We start from the raw sequence: 24,815 nt of genomic DNA on the forward strand, positions 1-24,815 counted from the left end.
CGATGGTGACAGCCTTTTACATGCTGCAGTCACATAGACTGCAGCATGTAAAGGGTTAACACAGCAGAGATCAGAGGTTTTCTCTGGTCTCTGCTGTAAGAGCTGGTACCTAGCTGTCCTCTGACAGTCTCTGTTGCAGGGAGAGCTGGTGCTTGGCTATCTGCTTGCTTCTGACAAGCCGATGGTCTCTATAGCAACCTGTATACAAAGCAGGAGATTAGAAGCAGGAGATTGCCGGCAGATCGGCAATATCTTCCTGCTTCTCAATGTCCTGCTTTGTTCTCTGTGGGACAGTGCAGGCAGAGCACAATGTCACAGCTTGTGGCATTGTGCTCTGCAGCTCCCATAGTGATACATAGCCCGGAAATCTTCCGGGCTATATCGCTATGAGCAGTGGAGCTCGTCCCGGAAAATTTCCGGGCGCGCCACTCAAGGGTTTAAATAAAAATAAATAAACTTTTCCACTTGATATTTACTATATGGATACATGTTCTGTAAAATGATATTCCAGGACTTTTATTTTGTTCTATTGATGAGAGAGAGATCACTAATAGATGATCCGCCACTTGGATCCCCGTCAATCGGCTGATTCCAGTGGAATTCAATGGGAAGTGTGCCTGCAATACCAACCCAGGCCACTGCGGTATGGTCAGCGCTTTATGACCACAGTACCAACGGCCTCGGGAATCAGCTGATCGGTGCTATCTAAGCAGACGGTCTCTGCCAGTTATCTATTGAGGACCTTTCTGTTTTCAATAGGAAAAAATTAAAGTTTTGGAATACCCCATTAGGCATGTTCCTGTACACCAACTTACGTAAGTTTAAAAAGTTTCTCTTACCAGAGAAAACTATATAGAAAACTAACAACTGTGGGAGAGGTACTCCAGTGCCGTAGATGTCTGATCAGTATAAGTCTCCGTGCTTGGGCAATCGCCAATATTTTTTACCTGGTGCCTGTGCTTAGTGAATGCGCCGGGCTGATTCTCTATACGTGTATTGGAGTGTGACTACTGCTACAGAGTCTTCTCATCACCTGGTACAGGTACGCTCAGACCTTAATGATCAGATTGCCATCCCCACCGAAGTGCCTTAGTACCCGGCCTCTGCCCATATTTGCCTGGCGCTGTTGCTTGCCCATGAGCCAACTAGTAATTCCTACCCACTTCCCCATATAAAGCAGGACGCGGCATATTTCATTTTTTATGATTCTTCAACATTATATCACCTAATTGCTTAGTTGTACCATGCAGGATATTCTTGTAGATAATTATATAGTTATAAATCCCTTTATGTACCTCATAAAAAAATAACGGAGCGAGTCAATTACCGCGTGTCTATGTTTTCTGATTTACTGCATGGCAAACAAAGGAAACCAGTCCGTGTGATATTTGTATGTTCTCTGGCTATCTGTCCATTCCAAGGCATGGAGTAGATCAGATGCAGCCCCGCACCAAGTGACATTTCTCAGGGCTCCAAATAAACTGCCTTCTAGAGTGATAGTGGCAGCAATGGAGCGAAAATGTAAACTTAGGGCCAGAGGAAATCTGTCTTCTTACTTTTTTAGTTTAATTTATACCACAAGAACCCATATATACCAATGGTGCCACTTCTTAAAGGGAGCCTGTCATGTACTGATTCAGTGGTCTGTCACTTACACTGTAATCTGCAGTGGTTTGTTAGAGCTTAGAGGTTGTTCTGCAACTTCCATAGAGATGAGTCACACTTATTCATGAGGCTAACATCGCCCACCCGCCTTGATTGCGTTTTCATAGTTATCTAGCCATTACACTACATACTATCAGTCATGTTGAGCCCTTCTGGGCTCTGTACACTATCCTAATAAGTCATTGGATATCTGAGCAAAGTGCAAAAGTAGTATTTGTTTACACATGATAATACTTATTGGGGTACAACAACTCCTTTGTTCCTAATGACATTGGATACTCTTTTTGGCATACTTTCTACTAATGTCTGATACATTTCAGCTGGTATTTCCCAACATTCATCCTGCAAACATCTGATGAGTTCTCTCAAAGGTGATGTATAGGCCTGTCTACAGTGTTGCAAGAAGCGTTATCACTGGACAGTTGAGCAATGGAAGAATATTCTATGCAGTGATGAGCCATACTATTCCATCTTCAGATCAAATAGAAGTACCTGGGCGTGGAGGATGCCGGGGAACACCTTTTTGTTTAAGTGTGTGTTGTGCCAACAGTTTAGTATGGCGGAGGTTCCATTAGGGTCTGGGGTTGCTTTATTTGCCATGGTCTTGGTCCGTTGGTTGTTGTAGCAATACCCTTGAACACGGAGGTATGCCTTGACATTCTAGAAAATAATGTGCTGCTGACAATGTGGCAATACTGTGGAAACGGTCAACAATACTTTCAACAAGTCAACCCGCCTTGTCACAAGTTCAACGCTGTTTTACATGGGTTTGAGGATATGGATGTTCCAAGATTGGACTGGCTGCACAGAGTCCCAACCTGAATACTATTGACATTCTAGACCAGTAGCCCCAACCTTTTTTGCACCAGAGACCGGCTTCAAGCACGACCATTTTTCCATGGCTGGGTGGGGCAGGGGCGGGGCTTTGTTCATATGAGGGCGGGGTTTCAGTGGCTTCAGTAGTAATGCTATTACTACTGGGGCCGATATAGGGGACACTATTACTAATAGTATCCCCTATATCGGCCCCTGTAGTAATGGTGACATCCCACAGCAGCCCCCGGTAGTAATGGTGACATCCCACAGCAGCCCCCGGTAGTAATGGTGACATCCCACAGCGGCCCCCAGTAGTAATGGTGACATCCCACAGCGGCCCCCGGTAGTAATGGTGACATCCCACAGCGGCCCCCCGGCAGTAATGGTGACATCCCACAGTGGGCCGCCGGTAGTAATGGTGACATCCCACAGTTGCCCCCAGCTGTGACAGTGCCCCCCTGAGACCCACAAACTTAGCCCCTCCAGCTAGTGGAAGCATTGCTGCTCCTCTGCCCAGCGTGCTGCTAGCAGCGATGATGCCCGGTGCACACTGACGTCAGCGTGCTGCCAGACGCTTCCTCCCCTGCTCTTGTTGAACCAAGTAGTAGAAGACATCAGGGGGGGGGGGGGAGGAGGATCCTGGCTGCACACTGACGTCACAGTGTGCGTCGGGATCAGCGCCGCTAGTAGTGCTGATTAGTGAATACCTGCAGGGGGAGCTGCGGCTCAGCCGGTGTTCACCACTAACTGGGTGAGTGGCTGACGGCGGTGCCACGGACCTGCAAGAAACCCTCAACGGCCCGGTCCTGGTCCGTGGACCGGTGATTGGGGACCCCTGTTCTAGACAATAATGTGCTGCCAAAAAGTGGCAATACTCTGCAAGCGGTCAGCAATACTTCCAATGAGATGAACAGGAATGTCAGGTTAGTGAATATGAATGGCGTCCGTTTTTTATTTTTTTTAAGAGAACTCACCTGATGTTTGCAGGATGCATGGAGGGAAATACCATCTGAAGTGTATCAGACGTTAGTAAAAAGTATGCAATAGAGTATATGATGTCATTAGGGCTAAAGGAGCTCGCACTAAGTATTAAAGGGCATCTGGCAGCCAAAAAATTCTTTCCAAACTGCAGGCATCTTGTTATAGAGCAGAAGGAGCTGAGTAGACTGATATATAGTTTGGTACCGGTGTACCTTGAGGCCACTGGAAGCTAGGGGTTTGACAGCAGGAACGCCCCTCTCACACTCCTAGCTCCAATTGGCAAAAGACAGCAAGGTCCTAAAATGCACTGCAATGTGGCCGTGGAATGTGAGTGATGCTCCAGCCCTGTAAGCCGCCTCATGACATTCCCCCGCTGTTGGCTCACTGCGCTGTGTCCATCGCCACTGTGGGATGTGAGCACAGCTCCTGCAGTCTCCGCAGGACAGCTCTCACTGTGTGTGTCCCGTGCTGTTGCCTCCCGCGCTGTAAGGCCGCTCGGTGTCACATTGCTGCTAACGGCAAGCCCAGGTGAAACTGACATGGAGGGGGAAGGTGGGGGGAGGGATGCGCCCCTCCCCGATATTAAACTTACGGGGTGGGGTATCAGATGCCGCTGTGGAATCCCTGCTGCAGACCCTGCTTTGCGCTTCCCTTGGGGCTGCGCGGCTGCATTGTCAAAATAAACTGTAGTGGCCTTCCAGGACCTCCAGGTGAGCAACATGTGCAGCCAATCAGCTACAGGAGGCGTTAACCCCCCCCCCCCCTGTCAATCTTGTCTCCACCAGGACTTCCTGGTGGCGTCAAGATACACCAGTACCATACAGTTTTATGGGGAAAGGTTCAGTATAATTAGTATTTTTTCACTTACCGTATTTTTCGCTTTATAAGACGCACTTTTCCCCCCTCCAAAGCGGGGGGGAAAGGTTGCTGCGCCTTATAGAGCGAATGTGCCAAAAAAGTTGTTCCGATTGCCATTTGTAGCGCGATCGCGAATTTAACGTGCGAACGCGATTTAGTTAGCGCAATTGCGTGTTAAACTCGCGATCGCACAAACAAATGTGCGACCAGTTTCCTCCCCACTGTCGCCCATACATACCTCTGATTGGTCGTGAGACTGCCGGTGGGTACTTCTGCTGCTCCCCGCCTCCACCAAATGGCATCCTTCCTTCCTCCTGCTGCACACAAGCGCTGCTGTGATATGGAGCGCTGGTTTTTCAGACCTCTGCTGCTCCCTCTGCTCCGTCACCCGGCACTAAACCTGCGCTGTCCCTGGGTGAGTTCAAATTTTTTCCCCCCTATTTTCTCGCTCTAAAACGGGGGTGCATCTTATAGAACGAAAAATACGGTATATCCCTGCTCATTCTTAGGACCGCCCATTGGACTATTCAGCTATCAGTGATTGACAGTTATCTGTATATGACTGTACATACAGGGGTAGCTGTCAATCACTGATGGCTCCACCTATTTGACTGTTCAGCTCAGAAAGTGCAGAGATGTAAATGAATAAATACAAGTTCTACTGAATCTTTCCCCATAAAGCTATATATCAATCTGCTCAGCTCCTCCTGCTCTTTAAGACCATGCCTGCAGTTTGGACAGCGTGTTCATGACTTATGCCATTTTAACATATGTTCATAAATACTACTTTTGATTCGTTCTTAGGTGTCCAGTTACTTTTGGTAGGATAGTGAATATGGTTCATTATGGTTTTCCAATATGTCCATAAAAAGTTGCCCATCCATGAGTTTTTGATGAGTTGTTCAGAAAAAGTAAAAATCAGCTTTTGTAAATCTGCTTACAAGCAGAAGATATTTGGCAATAATTTATCCCAACTTCGATATTTAAGACGAATCTCCATTCACTCTCTGCTGCAGCTAAAAGTGAATAGATAGGCGGCTGCGGATGTGTACACCTCACTTTGTTCATGTCAATGGGAGCCATAGCACGGCTGTGTTTTGGTGACTATCATAGACGTGAATGGAGACAGTTGGGCACATGTGCGGGCACCTCTAGGTTCACTCCCGCCTGCGTGTGTTGGCCAACTCCTGCCTCAGCAGAAATGACAGGGGTTGGAGACAGGTGTAGGCATCTACCGGTCATTGGATGTGCCATAAATGTCTAAGATGGGTATTTTCCTTTTGAATATATATTGCTTCCTATCTTGAGTCTTATGGTACATCCACCAGAGTTTCCATCTCATGACCCTCACCTATTTTGAGCTGTGCCTCCACTACCCCCAGCCGTATGTGATGGCCAGGGGTGATCAGAAACCACCAAAGAGTTTTGTTATGCTGTTTTTAGAAGTCAAGGAGAGTTATGCAAACAGCGTAGCATGGTGGGCTATGCTGTTTCTGTAACCCGAGAGCTGTGGAAGTGGCGTAGCTTGCTGTGCTACACTGTTTGTGTAACTTCAATTGTCTTGTATGAGAGTTGTAGAAAAGCATAGTCCACCACGCTCTGCTGTTTTCATCATCCCGGTCAGCAGTCATCCAATCATCGCCATGTTTGGTCAAGATTCAATAATGCTCAGCTATTTCAGACAATCCCATAAGCAAATAGGAAAATGGAACCATGTCTCTACAGCGCCACCTATTAGAAGTTAACATTTCTACAAGTCAATATCCTACCTACCTTAACAGGTTTTCTAACAATGACTAGGAATATGAGAAAAGCCAGAGTCTTCTCCAGATGGAAAAGATAACCATGCACAGACAGACTGTTCGGGGGTTTTAGCTTCCTGACCCACATCATAGGGCTCTTACCCAGCCATCAACCTACTGGACATGGATGAGGGGAAACGAACCCAAAATAGTCCGTTTGTATACGGTTACCTTTTTCTTCTGCAGAAAACTTTGCTTTATATTCTGTCATTGTTACAAGGCCTGTCTAAAGGTCGGACATTGACTTGCAGGAATGTTACTTTCTAATAGGAGGTGCTGTAGAGGTAGTATTCCATTTTCCCGAGAACAAAAGGATTATGCCGTTGAAATCTAACTGCCTGATCCTTATGCCCCCCCTCCCCCCCCAACATTTGCAGTCCAGAAAGAATTGGGAGGCCAACATATACATTAGATATTTGGCCGGTCAAAGAATCTAATGTGTGTATGGTAACTAGAGATGAGCGAGTATACTCGCTAAGGCACATTACTCGAGCGAGTAGTGCCTTAGCCGAGTATCTCCCCGCTCGTCTCTAAAGATTCGGGGGTCGGCGGCGGGGGAGAGCGGGGAGGAACAGAGAGGAGATCTCTCTCCCCCCCGCAACTCGCCTGTCACCTGTGCCGGCCCCCGAATCTTTAGAGACGGGCGGGGAAATACTCGCTCGAGTAATGTGCCTTAGTGAGTATACTCGCTCATCTCTAATTGGTCACCATAAATCACAGTATCAACAAAGAGGAGACAGACAACGTAGGCACATTGTATCATAGATTTGGTGCATCTTGCTTTATCTGCCATCCGCTGGTTTCGGATACTGTTTTCAGCTGTCCAAGATGGCAGCAGCAATTTTCTAGCTATCTAATGCACACTATTGCATGTTGGCCAATCAGAGAGCAGGTATATTCTAGCACTAATAATGCACTGTGGGGATTAGGTAGTCTGAGGATTGGGTCTGTCATCTTGCATGGCTGAAAACGGGAGCAGGGGGGCATCTGCACAAAAGACCAACCCAACAGCAGGTAATATACCTGCTTCCCATGAACCTAGTGCCTCTTTTGGAGCAAAAATTAATATGACAAGGTCTTATTTTTGGAGGAACACAGTATTTATAAGGCTTTCTGATATACAAGACTCATAATTTCGATGTATAGGACATGTTGGAGACAGTAGTCATGTTGCTTATGGTAACTAAAGAGATTCTAGCTTTTGTGCTCATGCAGTTTAGAACATGAAAACTTGCATTAAAAACCTAAAACAGTCTGTCTGTCTACATGGTTTATGTTTTCCTTCTTGAGAAGATTTTGGCTTATATTCCAAGTTGTTGTTACAAGGCCTGTTAAAGGGTTGGACATTGACTTGTAGGAATACTACCTTCTAACAGGTGGCACTGCAGAGGTATTGTTCCATCTTCCTATTTGCATAAATTTCCCAGAGGAGCATGCGGGACCTTATAAGTCTCCTCAACTTTACTCCCTTGCTGAGACAAGACAATCCCATAAAGATGAATGAAGTGCACATGCATGATCACTGCTTCAAAAAAGGAACTTGGAACCCCATTCTTGTGATCAATGGAGATCCAGAGGTGGGACCCCCAACAGTAGGACTCTTATCACCTATCCTGTGGATATATGAGAAGTTGCTATGGTGGGATAACCCCTGTAATATTTTTCCTGAATTGCTCAGAAAAGGGTTTCCAAGTACTAGTTTTCCAACACCCCACCTTCTCCTGCACATTTTGAGGGTAGTAACTGCGGTCAAACGCCTTTTGGCAGATATCTTTTGATATAACTAGTTATAGACGAGCAATACAATTCATAAGACTGTAGTGATCAGACTCAGTGAGTCACATAATAATCACTCTAATTGGAAGCATTGCAGAACTTCCAGTATCCAGTATTTCTTGTCTTATAACTAGGAAATGAATATTTTCTTGTATTTTGAGCTCGTATTGAAGGCGTTTTCATACGGGGGATTATAATCCTCATTTAAACATACTCGGCTCACAGAACATTTCAACATTTGAAATTGGTTGACCACAATGTTATGGCTTTAGGCATAAGCAGTATTATATAAGAAGTGAAGAGGGAGGGTGAACGTTATGCAGCGTGTTGAAAGAGCCTGTATTGTAAATGGCCAAGCCTGTACTTTTAAAGATGGATTCCAGAAAGAAATAACACATCAGGGAGAAGAGCATATGGAATCGCTTATCTGCCGTAATCGAGAAATGGTTGTGTCCTTCAAGTATAGGGCATTTTGTATAGAACTCTTGTCACAGTGCCGCCAGTACCGACTGGTAACTGGTGCACTCACGGGTCCTGACTCCTGAATGATGTTGTGGCGTTGGCTCAAGGATGCCGAGGGAGAAACCACTCCCTTCTGTTATAAAACTGATAGGCTTTCTTCCATATTCCACCTAGGGACATGCAGGGAATCAATCTAGGTTGCTGACGTGGGATCGCCCCTTTTTAGGACGTGCCCTCTGCTTTACAGGCAGGTGTAGTCGGGGAAGATCAGGGAAGGATCCTAAGCTCCACCTGTGTCCGGTGCGGGTTTTGAAGCAGACTTTGGGCTGTGAATCTGCTGTCGAATGTCTGCTGCAGACATTCCACAGCAAATCCCAAGACCGGAAAACAGGTGTGGTGGTGGAGTAGGTGCTATTCTTCCCCCGCAATGCACCTTCCGGGTCATTTCCCCCGTATCCTCAGTCACCGTTCCATGTTTTGAGGCTCAAGCACTACGACCTTTCCGTCTGCTGTTCATGTGAGTAGCAGTCATCTACTGCCCCCCAGGTCCTCCCTGCCTCTTTCTGGACCACTTTGCCGCCTGGCTCCCCCACTTCCTATCCTGCAAAATCCCAACCCTCATCCTAGGCGACTTTAACATCCCCACCAACAACCCCATCTGCCTCTCGGCTTCTGTCTCTCACAACTCACAGCCTCTCCCACTCGCATGATGGCAATTCTCTTGATCTGGTCTTCCTCAGTCTGTGCTGTGCCTCCCACTTCTTTAACTCCCCTCTCTCGCTCTCCTACCATAATCTCCTCTCTTTCTCTGTCATGCTTCCTAGTATCTCCCCAGACCCTCCTACCTACCGCACATACAGGAACCTTCAGGTCGTTCACACCCAAAACTTTGCTGAGTCTCTACAGTCTTCTCTGTCCTCTATCTTTCTCCTCTCCTGCCCCACATTACAACACCACTCTCAAAAATGCCCTAGATGAAGCGCACCAATCCCAGACTAGCCCTGGCCCTAGTCTCATCAGTACTGCATCTAGCTCTTGCTCACTCTCTGTACTCAGGCCAACAACAAAGGAAGAAATCTCCAGATTGCTTTCCTATGCTCTCCCCACAACCTGCGCTAGCGATCCTCTCCCCTCACACCTCCGGTCCCTCTTCCCGGTGGTTATCTCCCAACTCGCCACTACATTCAACATCTCTCTGACCTCTGGTATTTTCCTCTCCTCATTCAAACATGCTATCATATCCCCACTGCTAAAGAAACAGACTCTTGACTCGATTGATACCGCTAACTACCGACCCATCTCAAATCTCCCCTTCATCTCCAAACTATTAGAACGCCTGATCTATTCCTGTTTTATAAGCTATTTATCAGAACACTCTCTTCTTGACCCCCTACAGTCTGACTTTCGCCCTCCTACACTCAACGGAAACCGCCTTACAAAAGTGTCAAATGACCTCCTGATGGCCAAATCGAGGGGCGACTACTCCCTACTGATCCTCCTCAATCTCTCTGCAGCGTTTGACACTGTTGACCACAAACTCCTCCTCAGTATGCTTCGCTCCATTGGATTAAAGGACACTGCTCTCTCCTGGTTCACCTGTTACCTATCGGACTGCTCCTTCAGCGTCTCCTTTGCTGACTCTACCTCCCCTACTCTTCCCCTTGCTGTTGGGGTCCCCGAGTGCTCAGTCCTCGGCCCCCTCCTCTTCTCCATCTACACAGCCCCTATTGGACAAACCGTCAGGAGATTTGGCTTTCAGTACCATTCCAAGACATCACAGCACCATTCCTCCAGAATGCCACCCACTGTCTGTCCGCTATCTTTAACACTATGTCCTCTCTCTTCCTAAAACTGGACCTCTCAAAAACTGACCTACTGGTGTTTTCGCCCTCTACTAAATGACCTCATCCTGACATCCCCATCTCAGTGTGTGGCACCACCATAACTCCCAGACAGCACGCCTGCTGTCTTAGGGTTATATTTAACTCAGATCTCTCCTTTACCCCCTATATCCAATCTCTTGCCCGAACGTGTCACGTGCACCTCAAGAACATCGCAAGATATATAAATAAAAATTATTATTATTAACTCCGATCCATGTAAATCCAGCCTTTTAAGGGGTTTTCCAGGACTATATCAGATCGGTTGGGGTCTGATGTACAGGACTCCCACGATCAGCTGTTTGCCGGAGCTGCCATCACACAAACATTTCACAGCACCGTATACTGTGCAGTGGCCTGGGATGGTACTGCAAACTTTCATTCATTTCACCACAGTACCACTCCGAGCTGCGGAGCTGTGCTGTTTCCGGCTGTCAAACAGCTGATTGGTGGGTGATCCTAGTTGTTGGATTCTCTAATGATCTGTCTTGAGGATAAAAGCCTCTTTGACTCTGCTGGACCAAAAAGATTGCATTTTGGCTGCGTTGCCCCCATTATATCAAAACCTGTGTTCTTTGCTGGATGCAGTCCGACATGTATATGCATCGCACACTGCAGTGTTAAACCAATTGAAAAATTCAATAGAGATGCTTCTGCAACGTCCTAAACTGTCTAGTTCTTGTAGGCCAGACTATGGAGAAGACCTTCCGTTGACCTGCTCAGATGCCTGGTTTTGGCTTCTCCTGATCCTTCCTGTCTTGTCGGAATGCTTTTAACACTTTGTAGTTGTCATATTTTGATAGAAGGGAGATTTGCTGCACTCAGCCACATTTAATTAAGAGTTCTGGTTTAAGAGAATAATTCAATGGAAAGAATTCTGTGAAGATTGTAACATCTGGATACTCGCAGGAAGGGTGGGCACTTGAGGGTTCAATTACTTCCCCCTCCTCCACAGCCTCTCCCTTAAGTCTGGTTCCTATTTAAAAACATAGGCAGTTTTTCCCCCCTCCAACTTTTTGTGTAGCTTGGATTTGATTTGATTTCTGGCATCCGAGTCAGCTACTCGGGTTGAAAGTCCTGAGTTAGATTATAGGAAGGGTCAACGTCTGTTTCTTTAGTTACTTGATCTCATGAATTGAGATTGTCTCAAGGTAAAGCTCTGTTTCTTGGGTTGGGAGTAGAGACTCCTTCGTTCTACTGCTGAATGAGAGTTTTCCTCTCTCTTTCACATATATTCATTGAGCGATCACTGTATAGGAACAGCTAGGGTGTAACCTCATGTAATCAGTAAGGAGGTACCACATATAAGTTGGTCATGATCTGCTCTCAGATGATGTGTAGCCCTCTAGTCTGCAAAGCAGAAGGCAACGTTTGGTAGTTATGGGTAAACGTGGCGACTTAAGTGACTTTGACCGTGGGCAGATTGTTGGTGCCTGGATCTGAGGTGCTAATATTTCTGAAACAGTTGTACTTGTTGGTTGTTCCCGAACCATGGTATCAAGAGTGTACCAAGACTGGTTAAACCATAGACCAACATCGACAAAAGATCACATACCGGCAGGCTGGTCCTAGAGTTGAGTATCAGCTGGATTGTTTGCTATATCAACAACGACGTGCCACAGTGAACCCACTGATTCAGCAGTGCAACAGTGAGCAAGTTAGACAAATGACCGTGCGGTATACCTTGTGTCCACTGGGGTTTAATAGCTAAAGACTGCCACTGATAACCGCGCCTCATTGTTAACCGCCTCATATAGGCCCAGGAAAGATATCAATGGACATTGGAAACTTGACAGAAGGTTGTCTGGAGTGACGAGTCCTGTTTCCCGCTAAATAAAACGGATGACCGGGTCCGCGTAAACAGCATGAAGCTGTATCCCATGAGGCAGGTGGTGGTGGTGTCATGGTCTAGTGAGTGTTTTCCTAGCATGGCCTAGGACCATTGATTATTATTAGAGATGAGCGAACGTACTCGTTAAGAGTACTTACGCACCCGAATACCGCCATTTGCGAGTACTTCAGTACTCGCGCGCAAATATTCGGGGGGCGCCGGGGGGCGGGGAGAGTCGTGGCGGTGCGGGGGGTAGCAGCGGGGAACAGGGGGGAGCCCTCTCCCTCTCCCCCCCACTCCCCACTGCTACCCCCCGTGCCGCCACGGCGCCCCCCGAACTTTTTCGCCCGAGTACGGAAGTACTCGGAGTTCGCGGTGTTCGGCCGAAAAAGGGGCATGGCCGAACACGTTCGCTCATCTCTAATTATTATACCACAGTCCTTGAATAATGAACACTACAGGGACCTGTTAGCTGACCTGTTACGTTCGTGTGGGCAAATGGGCCTACACAAACGTGACCCAAAGACACGGGTTAGAACCAAGGGACCGAAAACGAACAGAGATTGGACATACTGGCAGAAACGCCAAACTGGACAGAGAACTGCATACTGCGGACTGGACGCAAGGACAGCCATAACCTAGGACAAACAGCCAACACACTCGCCGAACATCCCTGCCTGCTAAAGCAGATGGAATAGCTGAACTATAAATACGAGGGATTACTTTGTGAATTGGCCAAGTCACTTAAGCTGCAAGCTCAGCGATCAAGGGCCCTCATGTCTCGCGGTCCCTACTCTAACGATACACATGATCCAGCAGCGCAGGACAAAGTTCCCACAGCAAGCTGCAACACAAAGGTAACAGAACACAAGCCACACAGAAGGAAACATGACTGCTTACCCTGAACACCAAACAGACACTGAAAGATGCCTGTATTTATATATGAGCTCAGACCTTGGGGATTCGCTGGCCAGAGCAAACCACACCCAGCCAGCTAAACTATCCCTCACCTGTGAAGGTGTGCTCCTGGAGCCCTGTAGAACAACAGACTCCAGTAGCACAACCTGTCATGAACATCTTCAGGAAGTCTTCCCTGACCACAGCACCATCTGTCAACAGGATAACACTCTGTCATTGAGCTCTGATGACTAGTGAGTAGTTGGAGGGACATGGCAATGAATTCTGCACACTTCCTTGGCCCCAAACTTGCCAGACTGTAAATTCTTTGAACATGTTTGGGTTTTGTGGGAAAGGGCTGTGAGATCTGCTCCCACTTATCCGCAAATTGTCCACCAACTGATGGAGCTGCTGTAGTGGACGTGGGTCGACTTGATTATGGAGGATGATCGCCACCTTGTGGAACCTGTTCCCTGATGTCTGAAAGCCATGATTGCTCAAAAAGGTGGACCAACCTGTTAAGTAGGTGTTCCTGATACAGTAATGCTTCCTTGTGTAAAATAAAACTTATACAAAGTAATTTCAGAGTGACAACCAATATAGCATCTCTCTTTGCAAGAGTGAACTAGCTGTAGGAAAAGAAAAAAAAATTATAAAATGTGGTAAGTAAAGCAAACTGCGTGTTAACCGTTACATTTTATCACCCTGTGATAGTTTTTGCAATTTGGGTGTAAATCCTTTCTAAAGAGTTCGTTGTTGTTGGCCAATCCTTCTCTTTTTTTTTTTTGTTAGAAAGGTCTCCCTACAGCGGGGACGCTAATGATGAGATGTAATCTGTTGGGGAACTTGACAGCAATTGTTCATTTCTGCAGTGCCCCCACAGGACAAATTAAGTATTGCACAGTTCTCATTAATTTCAATGGTTTGTCCCTGTTATGCAGTAACAGCTGGGTCCTCCACGGCGAGAGACTCTCATCTAATAACTCATGCTAGGGTATTTAAAAACCTTGAAAAGTGGGATCTGTCACCTACATATACCACCCTATGAACGAACCTCCCCTATATTACAAGGCGGGTTCATTCTCCTATTAGCCAAAAGGCCACAAATAATATTGTACTGTTTGGTGAATAGGAGAAATCTAAGAATACATCAGACACTAAAAAGGAGTACAGCACTGCCCTCCCCCCCCCCCCCCCCCTGCATAGTTTTGCAAGCGCAACCCCGCTATGGCAGGTTTGTTTTCTCTCTATTTGGCCCCATACCGAGCCCCGTTAGATTCATCTCTGCGCGCTTTCAATGTGTCAAGTGGGTGGTCTCCTCTGTCCAGTGTCAGTGGATGATGGAACATTTGACTGACAGCGGTGGAGATGGCTCACTTGACAGATTCAGAGTAGCAGAAGCCGAATCTAAAGGAACTGGATCCCGCCGATCTATCACTTTTCAAGCAGTCTGACTGCTCGGGTGGTGGGAGGGTCTCATTTGCCGCAGTCCCGGTCACTGTTGCATTGCAGCACCGACCATAGAGAATGGAGCAAGGGCTATGCATGCCACAGTGCTCGAATATTTCCTTAAAGGGAATTTGTCACCTAAGTGTAGCACTATAAGCTAAGTTTATGGGCTGAAAGTAGGTGACCCATTGAGTCTGGGATGTAAGTGTTCTACTTGGCTTTCCTGTTGTTCCTCCAGTGTCAGCGCTGAAAGCTGCAGCGCATTGAGCGGCACTGCTAAGCAGTCCGCCTACTAGAAAGTGAGAACAGGCAGACTACTTTAGCTGCTCAATGCATTGAGGTTCAGCGTTCACACCGAGGGAACAACGGGGAAGGTAAGTGTAACACTTGCAGCCCATAAGTTTCGCTTATAAAACTAAAAGTAGCTGACCGTCTTTTCAAGCCCTGTAGAAATGACTGGATGCAGGGCCAGTGCTCCATTCACTCCAATCGATGTTGAGATGCCACACCGCCGGAGTACCTCTTTAAGGCTGAATTCACATGGATGATCGCGATATCATCTGAGAAACTTGGACCGATATTGCACTTTTAATAATGCGATTTTCTACGCCAGTGCATTTTGATTTGCGAGAAAATCTTACCTCCTCACTGAACATGCGATTTTTTTTACGCGCATGCTGAACACACATGAAAATTGCATGTTTTGTAGAGATGAGCGAACATACTCGGCCACGCCCCTTTTTCACCCGAGCGCCGCGATTTTCGAGTACTTCCGTACTCGGGTGAAAAGATTCGGGGGGCGCCGTGGGTGAGTGGGGGGTTGCAGCGGGGGGGGAGGGAGAGAGAGAGGGCTCCCCCCTGTTCCCCGCTGCTGCCCCCGCTCCGCCACGCCGCCCCCGAATCTTTTCACCTGAGTACGGAAGTACTCAAAAATCGCGGTGCTCGATCGAGTAATTACTGGAAATGAGTATACTCGCTCATGTTTTGTCAATAGGTAAATTCAAAAACTAGCATTGCATTTACATGTACATGCAAGTGCGATGTGCTTTTTTTTTTTTTTTAACCTGGCCATAGCAAGTGGGTGAGTTTTTAGCGATCTTGCAGCAAAATAGGACATGAAGCCTATTCTCTGCCTTGCAGCATTGCATATGTTAATAAGCCTTTTGAAAACAATGCGTTCTGTTTCTTTGGGAGTTCTGTACGTCTTGCAACACACAACACATGCCTGATTTTTCTCGTCCGCGTATTTCTAGCCTGTTGTTTTTTTCCCCCTTTTTTTAAAATTTAAATGTTTTTTTTTTTTTTTCGTATTGGTAACCAGCATCTTTATGATGTCCATACATGTAGCGTTTTGTATCCAGCAGCTGGAAACTGTGTGACTTACATAAATTTTCAGCAGTTTTTCACAGTGTGATATTTAGCCATGTGGCAAGTACGTGTGAAGCACATGATATGTATGATTGACAACCACATCACGAATCGTATCAATTCGTGGTAATGATGCATTCCATAATTACCACACAGCACATTTCTGCTTAGTACAGTGTAATAGCTGATGGTCATAGGTAATTGATTAATATTTTACACCACGATGGTCATGAGCTTGTAAATGATCTCATCTGTATCATTTCGGCCTTCTACGTAGAATGGCAGTTCTTCGCAGCGATAATCATTCCTGTGCCCTTGCTCGGGAGTGATCATCGCTCATTGAATGGAGGCGGAGCTGGAATCATTCTGCAACACCCACCTCCATTCACAGTAAACAGGCAGTCATTCATAAATGAACGACTGCCTGTTCACACGGAATGAACACATTCTCTCTCGTCCTTCAGTCAGGCAGCATTTACACGGTTAGATTCCCGCTGGATGCTATAATTTATCAACCCGTATAAAAGCCCTCGAAGACTCGGGGACCATTTTTCCAGACCCGCAGACACCAGCATAAACTGAAACCTGTTTGTCTCTCTTCCATATTTTCCGATTTAATTATTTTCGTTTCCTGCTGATGGTTGCGTGTAATAAATGGCGGTCCCAGCTCTGCAGACTATTAGCCTGCGTTATTAATAACAGATGTTTCTTGTGAGTCTTGCTTAATGTTCATCTCCATCCCTAAGCGAGTCTAGTGAACGTCTCGAAGCCTTTTGAAGATGAGGGTCCTATTCCCTCCAGAGGAGTTACTCAGAGTGGCTGGAAACTACATGAGCGCTGTTTGATTCGTTTTCATTCTGGTGACCGGATGACTTCAGATCTCGGCGTATACAATCAGTAACCCAGTGCCGGCTAACGGGAACCATCTGGACTGCATCAGCGGAATGAATAATACTCAGTCTGCTATTTACAAAGACATTTGTCTGAATACGATTGCTTACGACAAACAGAGCTCATCCCTTTCTCCACCAGCCACCAGATATGGTAGGTGGGCACAAATGCCCCCAATCTAAACCTGTTTTTAGGACGTGATCTCTCTCCCCCCCTTCCACTCCCGCTCCCTCCTGCTCACTCCCGCAACATAGCGCTCACCCCGCCGGCACCCGAATCTTTGCGGGCAAGCAGGCAGGTACTCGGTAAGGACGATACTCACTTGAGTATCTGTCCTTACCGAGTACGCTCGCTCATCTCTAGTGCTCTCATTTTTTTTCATGCACCCACTAACTTCAATGGGAGTTTGAAATGACATCCATTGGGCCACGTTCCATTTTTTTCAGTGCGTGTGTTGACTTTTGGATGACACTTGTGCATTAAAAATGCAAAAACTGATGTATAATGCAGTACACAGTGAGGTCATTCTGTTTTTCACTGCCCAAAATTTCAATCACACATGTGAATATAGCCTAAGGGGTTATAAAGTAGATTCCCAATCTTTGAGATATGACAATCTAGGGACCATCTGGTTTAGAAATCCCATTTTATATACCCTATAGGAGAATTCTGCGTTATTAGATGGAGATTGCTCGTTCAAGACTCCTTACAGGCAAGGTGGAGAGTGGCTGTAAAAAGTGTCTCCATCTACAGTAGAGGGCCAGGTACATCCCTACATTACATGGACAACCCATTGATTCCTCCGGGCAATGTGCACTTCAGAGGAATTGGACACATGCTTCTAGGTTCCCCAACTGATTGTGGCAAGTAACTGTGGGGGGGTGGGGGGGGGGCAGCAGAACAGCATTAAGCTTATTGTCAAGGGATGCTTTTAACTGTAAGGGAAGTGTTAAAAGCGGGCCTAGGTGACTCCGAGGTCTTGCAACCATTGGGTCCTAGGTTTTAACTTGACCAAGAGCAGACCATACATGAAGCTTGTATGTTCTTGTGTGGGGTACTCTAGTTCCCTGCTATACACTAAAAATATACACTATCGTACTATAAATATTTGGACACCCCTTTAGGGTCTTATTAGAATGTCACGTGTCCTGGACCATGCTACATAAGATGAAGACCCTTGGAAGTGTTGGCCATGGTTTGTGACAGGAACCACACGCTATTAGCTATATGGGTTATGCCGCTGCACAAAAGCCGTTCATCACGAAACACAAAGCATTGGTCCCTCAACAATGATGCAAAATCCCGAAGGGCATGGCACAGCATGCTGCACTCTTTTGTCTGGAAAAATGCCAGAGGGCATAAAGGAAATCAGATGGACCGCATTCTAGTCATTGGGATCCATTGGCCACTTTTCATGCCTGTCATGTGCCAGATCCCATACTTCAATTAGTTTTGGTATTTGGCTTTTGAACATCAGAAATGTATCACCTATCCATAGGTGATAAATGTCTGATTTGGTGGGAGTCTCACAGGTGAATCTCCCTCTTCTCCTCACTGCAGGCTTACTGCACCCCTCGAAGTGAGGAGCAGGTTGAATGGAGCAGTGGTCATGCATGCGCGGAGGTGCTTCATTCATCTTCAATGAGATTTCAAGATATAAGCAAGCGCTTGTACTGAATTGACAAAAATAATTGAAGACCAGCTCTCTGGCTGCCCTGTTGAGGATGAATGGGGTGGCACCGCGCATACTTAGCCACCGCTCCTCACTGTAGGGGGGTGTAGTAAGCCTGTATTAAAGAAGAGAGGGACACATGGGTCCCCAGTTCTCTGAATTAAAGGGATATTCCCAAAATTGACTTATTTTAAAGTCTGATTGGTGGAGGTCTACTTTAATTTTCATGCACACAGATGTTTTTACAGCTCTGTTGGTTATATAGCTCTGGCATGGGGTATTCATAGACTTCTATGGGGCCCTACTCTCCCTCCGTATGCCCCTGATTTTACTCGGAAACACAGGAAAGTTTTTCTGTTTAATTCTTGTAAAAAACAAAAAAATTAGTGACCTACTTCTTCAGATGCTGTCTTATGGAGGCAAGTGCTTGTAAGGAAGAACACCCTAAAATGTGATGCCCCGCACAGTCCCTGTAGCTCAGGACATTGTGTGCCGTCATGTAGCCTCCTACACACATCTCTGCCAATAATCTTAAACTGAGCAGTCTGTGAAGAAAAGTTTGAAAGTCTCCTCTATATTTAGCACCGTTTAGCTGAAATCTTCATTCTCCATATTAACGATGTTGTTGTACTCCTCTCATATATAGCGATGTGCTGAGGTCAGGGACGGGGATTCTGGAGAATTTACCAATGCTTGGAGAACGTTACCTTGGGGGCCGGGAAGGCTGTTTATGTAGAGCAGGTGCGGTGAGGTTACTAGGCACTTTGGATTGGGTTCATGGCTATGTATAGGCTCCACTTACATTGTAAAATAATATGAGTTATGCTTAGGATGTGAATGAGCGATATATGGAGAGATGTAGACCAAATGCCGTACCTCTCTGTGTTTTAGATGTATATTTAGGATTATTTTATATTGAAGTGGCGGAGAGGTACATGGTGGAAAAGTGAACAATGAAGGAATAGTTTAACCCATATATAACTGCCAGAACCGTCATGAATGAGCGCTACAGTGAGGTTGCCACTGCTAATACACTCATTGTCAAAGAAAAAAAATCCCTCCCCTAGAAGAAGTTGTCTGAATCAAATGACACTTTCTCTGTGTGATTATAACATTGATATAAGTAAGTGTTACAGTATCGGAGGAAAAGAAGAATTTATTGTGGAACACTGACCCCTTGTAGGGAGACTCCAGTACCCTGTTGTACCGCCTCTAGCTTGGATACAAGATGGGATATGGGTGGGCAAGGAGGCTCTAGTACCCTGTTGTACCGCCTCTAGCTTGGATTCAAGATGTAATATGGGCAAGCACGGAGGCTCTAGTACCCTGTTGTACCACCTCTAGCTTGGATACAAGATGTCATACAGGTGGGCATGGAGGCTCTAGTACCCTGTTGTATCAGCTTTAGCTTGGATATAAATGTGATATGGGTGGGCAAGGAGGCTCTAGCACCCTGTTGTACCGCCTCTAGCTTGGATACAAGATGTGATATGGGTGGGCGTGGAGGCTTTTGTACCCTGTTGGGCCACCCCTAACTTGGATACAAGATGTGATATGGGTGGGCATGGAGGCTCTAGTACCCTGTTGGGCCACCTCTAGCTTGGATACAAGATGTGATACAGGCGGGCATGGAGGCATACAGGTCGGCGTCCCAGATGATCCCATACATGTTCTATTAGCGGTAAATCTGGTGACCAGGCAGCCACAGAAGTGTGACAATGTTGTGGGGACATTTCTGTGACCCCCTTGTGTGTGCATCATTATCCTGCTGGATGCCTCTTGGAAGCCGCCATGAGAGGAACACGTGGCTGCAGGATGTCCTGAACATATCGCTGAGCTGTCATTGTCTCTCGTACCTCTACTAGGGGTGACTAACTGTCATATGGGATGGCCTCCAGACCATCATACCAGCAGGGGGCAGTGTGACGCTCCTCAGCAAAGGCAGGATTGAGGCGCTCACCCCTAAGTCTCCAGACATGAACATGGCCGTCGTCACCACCGCTGATTGATAAAGGGTTGCCTTCTCTGATAAGTCACATTTTCTGCTTCATTGAATAGATAGATGTTAGCATGTCAGGTGAAAAGCATCAAAGAACAACTACCCTGAAACTACTGATGGAGGAACACAAGCTAGTGGTGGCAGAGTCTTGGTCTAGGGAATATTTGGGAGCATTCTCTGGACTGCTAATCCTTGTGGAGGGCACTCTGAACTGGTCTGGTTAGGAGTCCATCCTTGACCACCCGTACCTACTGTCTGTCTTCCCTGGGACAGATAGGATCTTCCAGCATTACAATGTGATATCTTACACTGCTAGAAATATCCGACAGTAGTTGGAAGAGCACGACCAAGACTTCCTATCACTTTCCTGGCCCCCTAACTCCCCAGACTTGAACCCAACTGAGCATCTGTGGGACCACCTCCATAGTCATATTCGCTCTATGGATCCCCCATCCCCCCCCACGCATACAACAGCAACTGTGTACTGCAGACGGCATGGTGGCAGACACCTGAGACAACCTACCAGCACCTTGCTGAGTCGCTTCCAGCCTGTCTACTATCTGTGCGGCACATGGCGGTTACTCTGGATATTAGCTGGTGGTCATAATAATGTGACTCGACTCTAATATCCCTATAATATATGCATACTGATAAATTTTGCACCCTGGAATTAAAAACCTGTCAATTGAAATGTATTTTAAAGAGTTTTTCTGGGATTCTAATAAAGATGACCAATCCTTTAGGATAGATGGACAATATCAGTTCATTGGAGTATGCCAATCAGCAGTTTAAAGAGGCGCCGCAGCCTTTTTTCAGTCTTGTGATGTCATAATTATTGGTCACATGGTCTAAGACCCCATTTACACTTAAAGATAAGCGCTCAAAACTCACTCAAGATAGTTTGAGTGACAATTTTGATCGATCATCTTTGCATACTTTATAGTAGCTAATTAGCTACTATAGAGCTATGTAGGCAGAGCAGGACACTGCTGCAGCCACTAATAGAACAATACAACTGTTTTGCATAAGCAAACAGATGTATTCTTCTCAGTGCTGACTGCTAGTTGTAAATTCACAGCAGGACACCGGTACAGAGAATCTTATCAGAACAGACGGCTGATAACAGCCTGCTCCACTGATCGCTGAATTCTAGCAAGCTACAATTCAGCGATCAGTGACTTGTGCACAAAAACAACACAATGTCCCTGCGTTTAGACAGAACAAGAATCGCTCAAAAGACTGCTTTGAGCATTTTTGGTTTTTTTTTTAGCGATTCTCGTTGTGTCCAAATGGGCCTTACAAGCAGCTCAGTCCCATTCAAGTGAATGGGACTATGCTGCTATATTAGGCATAGCTGCTATACAATTAATGTTGTGCCTAGTATGCTGTTGGCTGGGGGTCCCGAGCAGTGGGGCCCAACAATCAGAAACTGATGACCTATCCTAAAGATGGCTTATCGATATTGGAGTCTCTGCAACCCCCTTTTAAAAGGGCTGTCCTAAAATTAAATATCGTGTTTGTGCACATTTGCTCAGTCACTCTCTCTGCATAGTGATCTTCACTACAGGGTAACCAATGGAAATGGCTTTCTGACGGCCTGCCAGGAAGGAGTCGACCCTGTGCAGTAGATGGCAGTATAGCTGGGAAGACTCCCTGTGCAGGGGAAGTAAGAAATATAATCTGCCAGCAGGGGAAGAAAACTGGTTCTATCCAGCACATAGATTATCAGCAGCACCAAGGGGGACGCATACAGGCAAAAATGATCAAAAATGTATTTTTTATAGCAGAAACGCTGAAAATGTACTTTAAAATATCTATTAACAGCATTTCAGGACTTTTTGTATAAATATGATTCATAGAAGAACCAAGTGCTGTTCATTACCAAAACATGCTTATTTGTACCAATAAATCTCAGGGTGTTCATTCGTATGGATTTACGCCTATTGTATAATCCTATATTACGTTATACATATATAGTACATACAACACTGTCTACAGTAAGGTTTAGATTTTTCTTCATATCCTCTTTATTATGACTTATTGCTCTAGTAGTTTCATTTAGCACATTATAACTTGCTTGACCACTAGATGGCGCCTGTTTCCTGGTGAATGTTCTTCCATTCTCTATGTGGTTTTATATTTAGTTTGAGGTCACATTCTGTGTTTTTATATTTTAATATTCATTAAACATCTTTCATTTGCTTTACAAAACTATATCTATTTTCCAAACAATCAAGTTACTTATTATTTTCATGGATTATTTTATGGATTGCTTAGTTGCTGCAGCATGTGTGATTGTAGAGGATAATAATCCTCATCATCCTTATACAGCGCCAACATATTCCCCAGGACTTTACAAGTCAGAGCGAGCATAAACCAAATAAGACATAACCTATTAGCTGTAGAACTGAGGGCGCTGCTCCCAGGAGCTTACAGACCTCTCTAGTCTACCAAAAGTAATTGGGCTCCTGAGCAGGGATAAAAAGGAGTATTTATTTCCAAAGGTTAACACGCAGTGGGGCTCCTTTGGCCCTAATGACATTGAAGGCTCTCTATGGTATACTTCCTACTTACCTTTTAAACACTTAAGCTGGTATTTCCCTCCAATCATCCTGCAAATGTCTGGTGAATCCTCTCAAGGAAGATGGACGCTGTTCATATTTTCTGACCCGATGTTTCAGTTTGTCACAAAGATGTTCAGTAGGGTTCAGATCTGGACCGCTCCAATCATGGAACATCCATATCCTCAAATCAACGTAAAACACTTTGGGTTTGTGACAAGGCACATTGTCTTGTTGGAAGTATGGCTGACCATTCCCAGAGTGTTGTCACATTGTCATCAGCACATTATTGTCTAGAGGGTCAGAGTTCATGCTTCTTACCATTACAACCAATAGACAAACCATGGCACGTAAAACATCCGCAGACCATAACGTAAATTCCATCAAGCCTAAAGCCAACCTCTGGTCCTGGAGAAACAAAGATGGCTGCACGGTTTCTCTGACTACCTGATGGACACTGTGCATTAGTCTGAGACCATACACACACTGCTTTAATGGGACAGTGCTGCTCACGTGAGTCAGAACAGCGTGTAGGGTCTTGCACGCTGTGCCCCAGTATGCATTGGTGGTCTATTAGGTAGTTAAAGAAGCAGTGTGACCGCCATTGTTTGTCCAGGACTGGAGGGTTGCTTTAACAGTTGGCACAACACACTCTGGCAAAAAGCGTCCATGACTATGAAGTGCATTAGGGTCTATGGGGTGGGGGATGCAGATGAAGGGATTATGTTTGGTTTTTCAGAGCTGTAATATGTTTGCGTGGATGAGCCCTTAATCAGTCTATGGTTGTGTCCTACTCAATCTCCTAATGCTTTTGACTTAATAACCCCTTTAAATATGCGGTGCCCAAATATGCGGTGAACAGCTGATCGCCCCAGGTCCCCCTCCTGGTACCATCGTCGGACAGCTGATTTTGCATTGGCTGTGTCAGCTCATAGAGAGGGGTCTCGAGAGGCAACGTTTAAGGCAACGTTCATATGCCTTATAGGGGGCGTTCCATGTTTGAAAGTTATCTCCTATCTTTTGGATACCCGTTAACTTTAACATTGGTGGGGCTCTGACCCCTGTGACCCCTACAGATCCGAAAGATCCCCTTATCCTAGAAAGTGGAGACCTGAATTTCAAGCATGGTACAACCCCTCTAATAACTTAGTCCTATGGTGGTTTGAGGGTCCTCCTAAGCTAGAGCGGAATAAATAAGAGATGCAGTTCTTTTGATGACTACTTCTGCCCTGGCAATAAGCGCAGTCACTGCTCCAAAAATCTGGCCACCTGTAGCAAATGTGTAGACCTACTGGTTACCTGGCTGTATATATAGTTTAGCATATATCTTGGCGTTCGTACTGTGATGTTCCATCTCCGTGTTGGAATTGGACAGTGACATTGTGAGACGTTCTTAATGATTTCTGCACCAGTCACCCGTGTACACGCCAAAGCTTAGTAATAGTTTGGCAGCACGCTAGGCATTTCAATATGCCCATAGAAAGAGAAGGAGATCCTTGCCAAGATTTTGCATAAATCATGCAAATATTTGGAGCGTGAACTCTGTGGTCACTGAGTCACTTGGAAACAAGTCTGCAAGACTACGTAGGTGTTAAATAGGCGAATCAACCTATATAGCAAGGAACTGGATTTTAAGCAGATCTCCAGTCGCCAAACTTCATGCGGTGATGTCACTCGGAATACAGTCGATGGGCCGATCGCAAAAAAAGCGAACGTCTCACCTGATTTTTTTAGCTTCTTACTCACGGGCTGTTCTAGATCAGAGACTCTGCGTGGCATTCAGTGCAGGCCTGAACTAAGCAACAATCCCGTATGTTGCAGGATTGTCCCTTGAACGCAAGATTTGTGCAGATTTTCATGCAAAGGAGTGTCGGCAGTCTTCCCATGCTGAATATTAGTAAATACTA

The 24,815-nt window shown here is 45.9% G+C and overlaps 1 protein-coding gene across 2 annotated transcripts in view; it reads left to right on the plus strand.

Annotated features, from left to right (window-relative positions):
* The window catches only part of LZTS2 (leucine zipper tumor suppressor 2), a 126,491-nt gene that overhangs the window by 33,094 nt on the left and 68,582 nt on the right, over positions 1-24,815 (plus strand). The window contains exon 1 of one of the 2 annotated variants that reach the window (XM_066600932.1): positions 16,811-16,829. The exons of the other annotated variant lie outside the window; for it this stretch is intronic. Within the exon in view, the coding sequence (XP_066457029.1) occupies positions 16,827-16,829 (3 nt within the window). The 5' untranslated portion in view covers positions 16,811-16,826. Of the gene's footprint in view, positions 1-16,810; positions 16,830-24,815 lie in introns of those variants that run through there. 2 annotated transcript variants of the gene reach the window in all.

The sequence above is a fragment of the Eleutherodactylus coqui genome, chromosome 4, assembly GCF_035609145.1.
Source record: "Eleutherodactylus coqui strain aEleCoq1 chromosome 4, aEleCoq1.hap1, whole genome shotgun sequence".
Classification (NCBI taxonomy): Eukaryota; Metazoa; Chordata; class Amphibia; order Anura; family Eleutherodactylidae; genus Eleutherodactylus; species Eleutherodactylus coqui.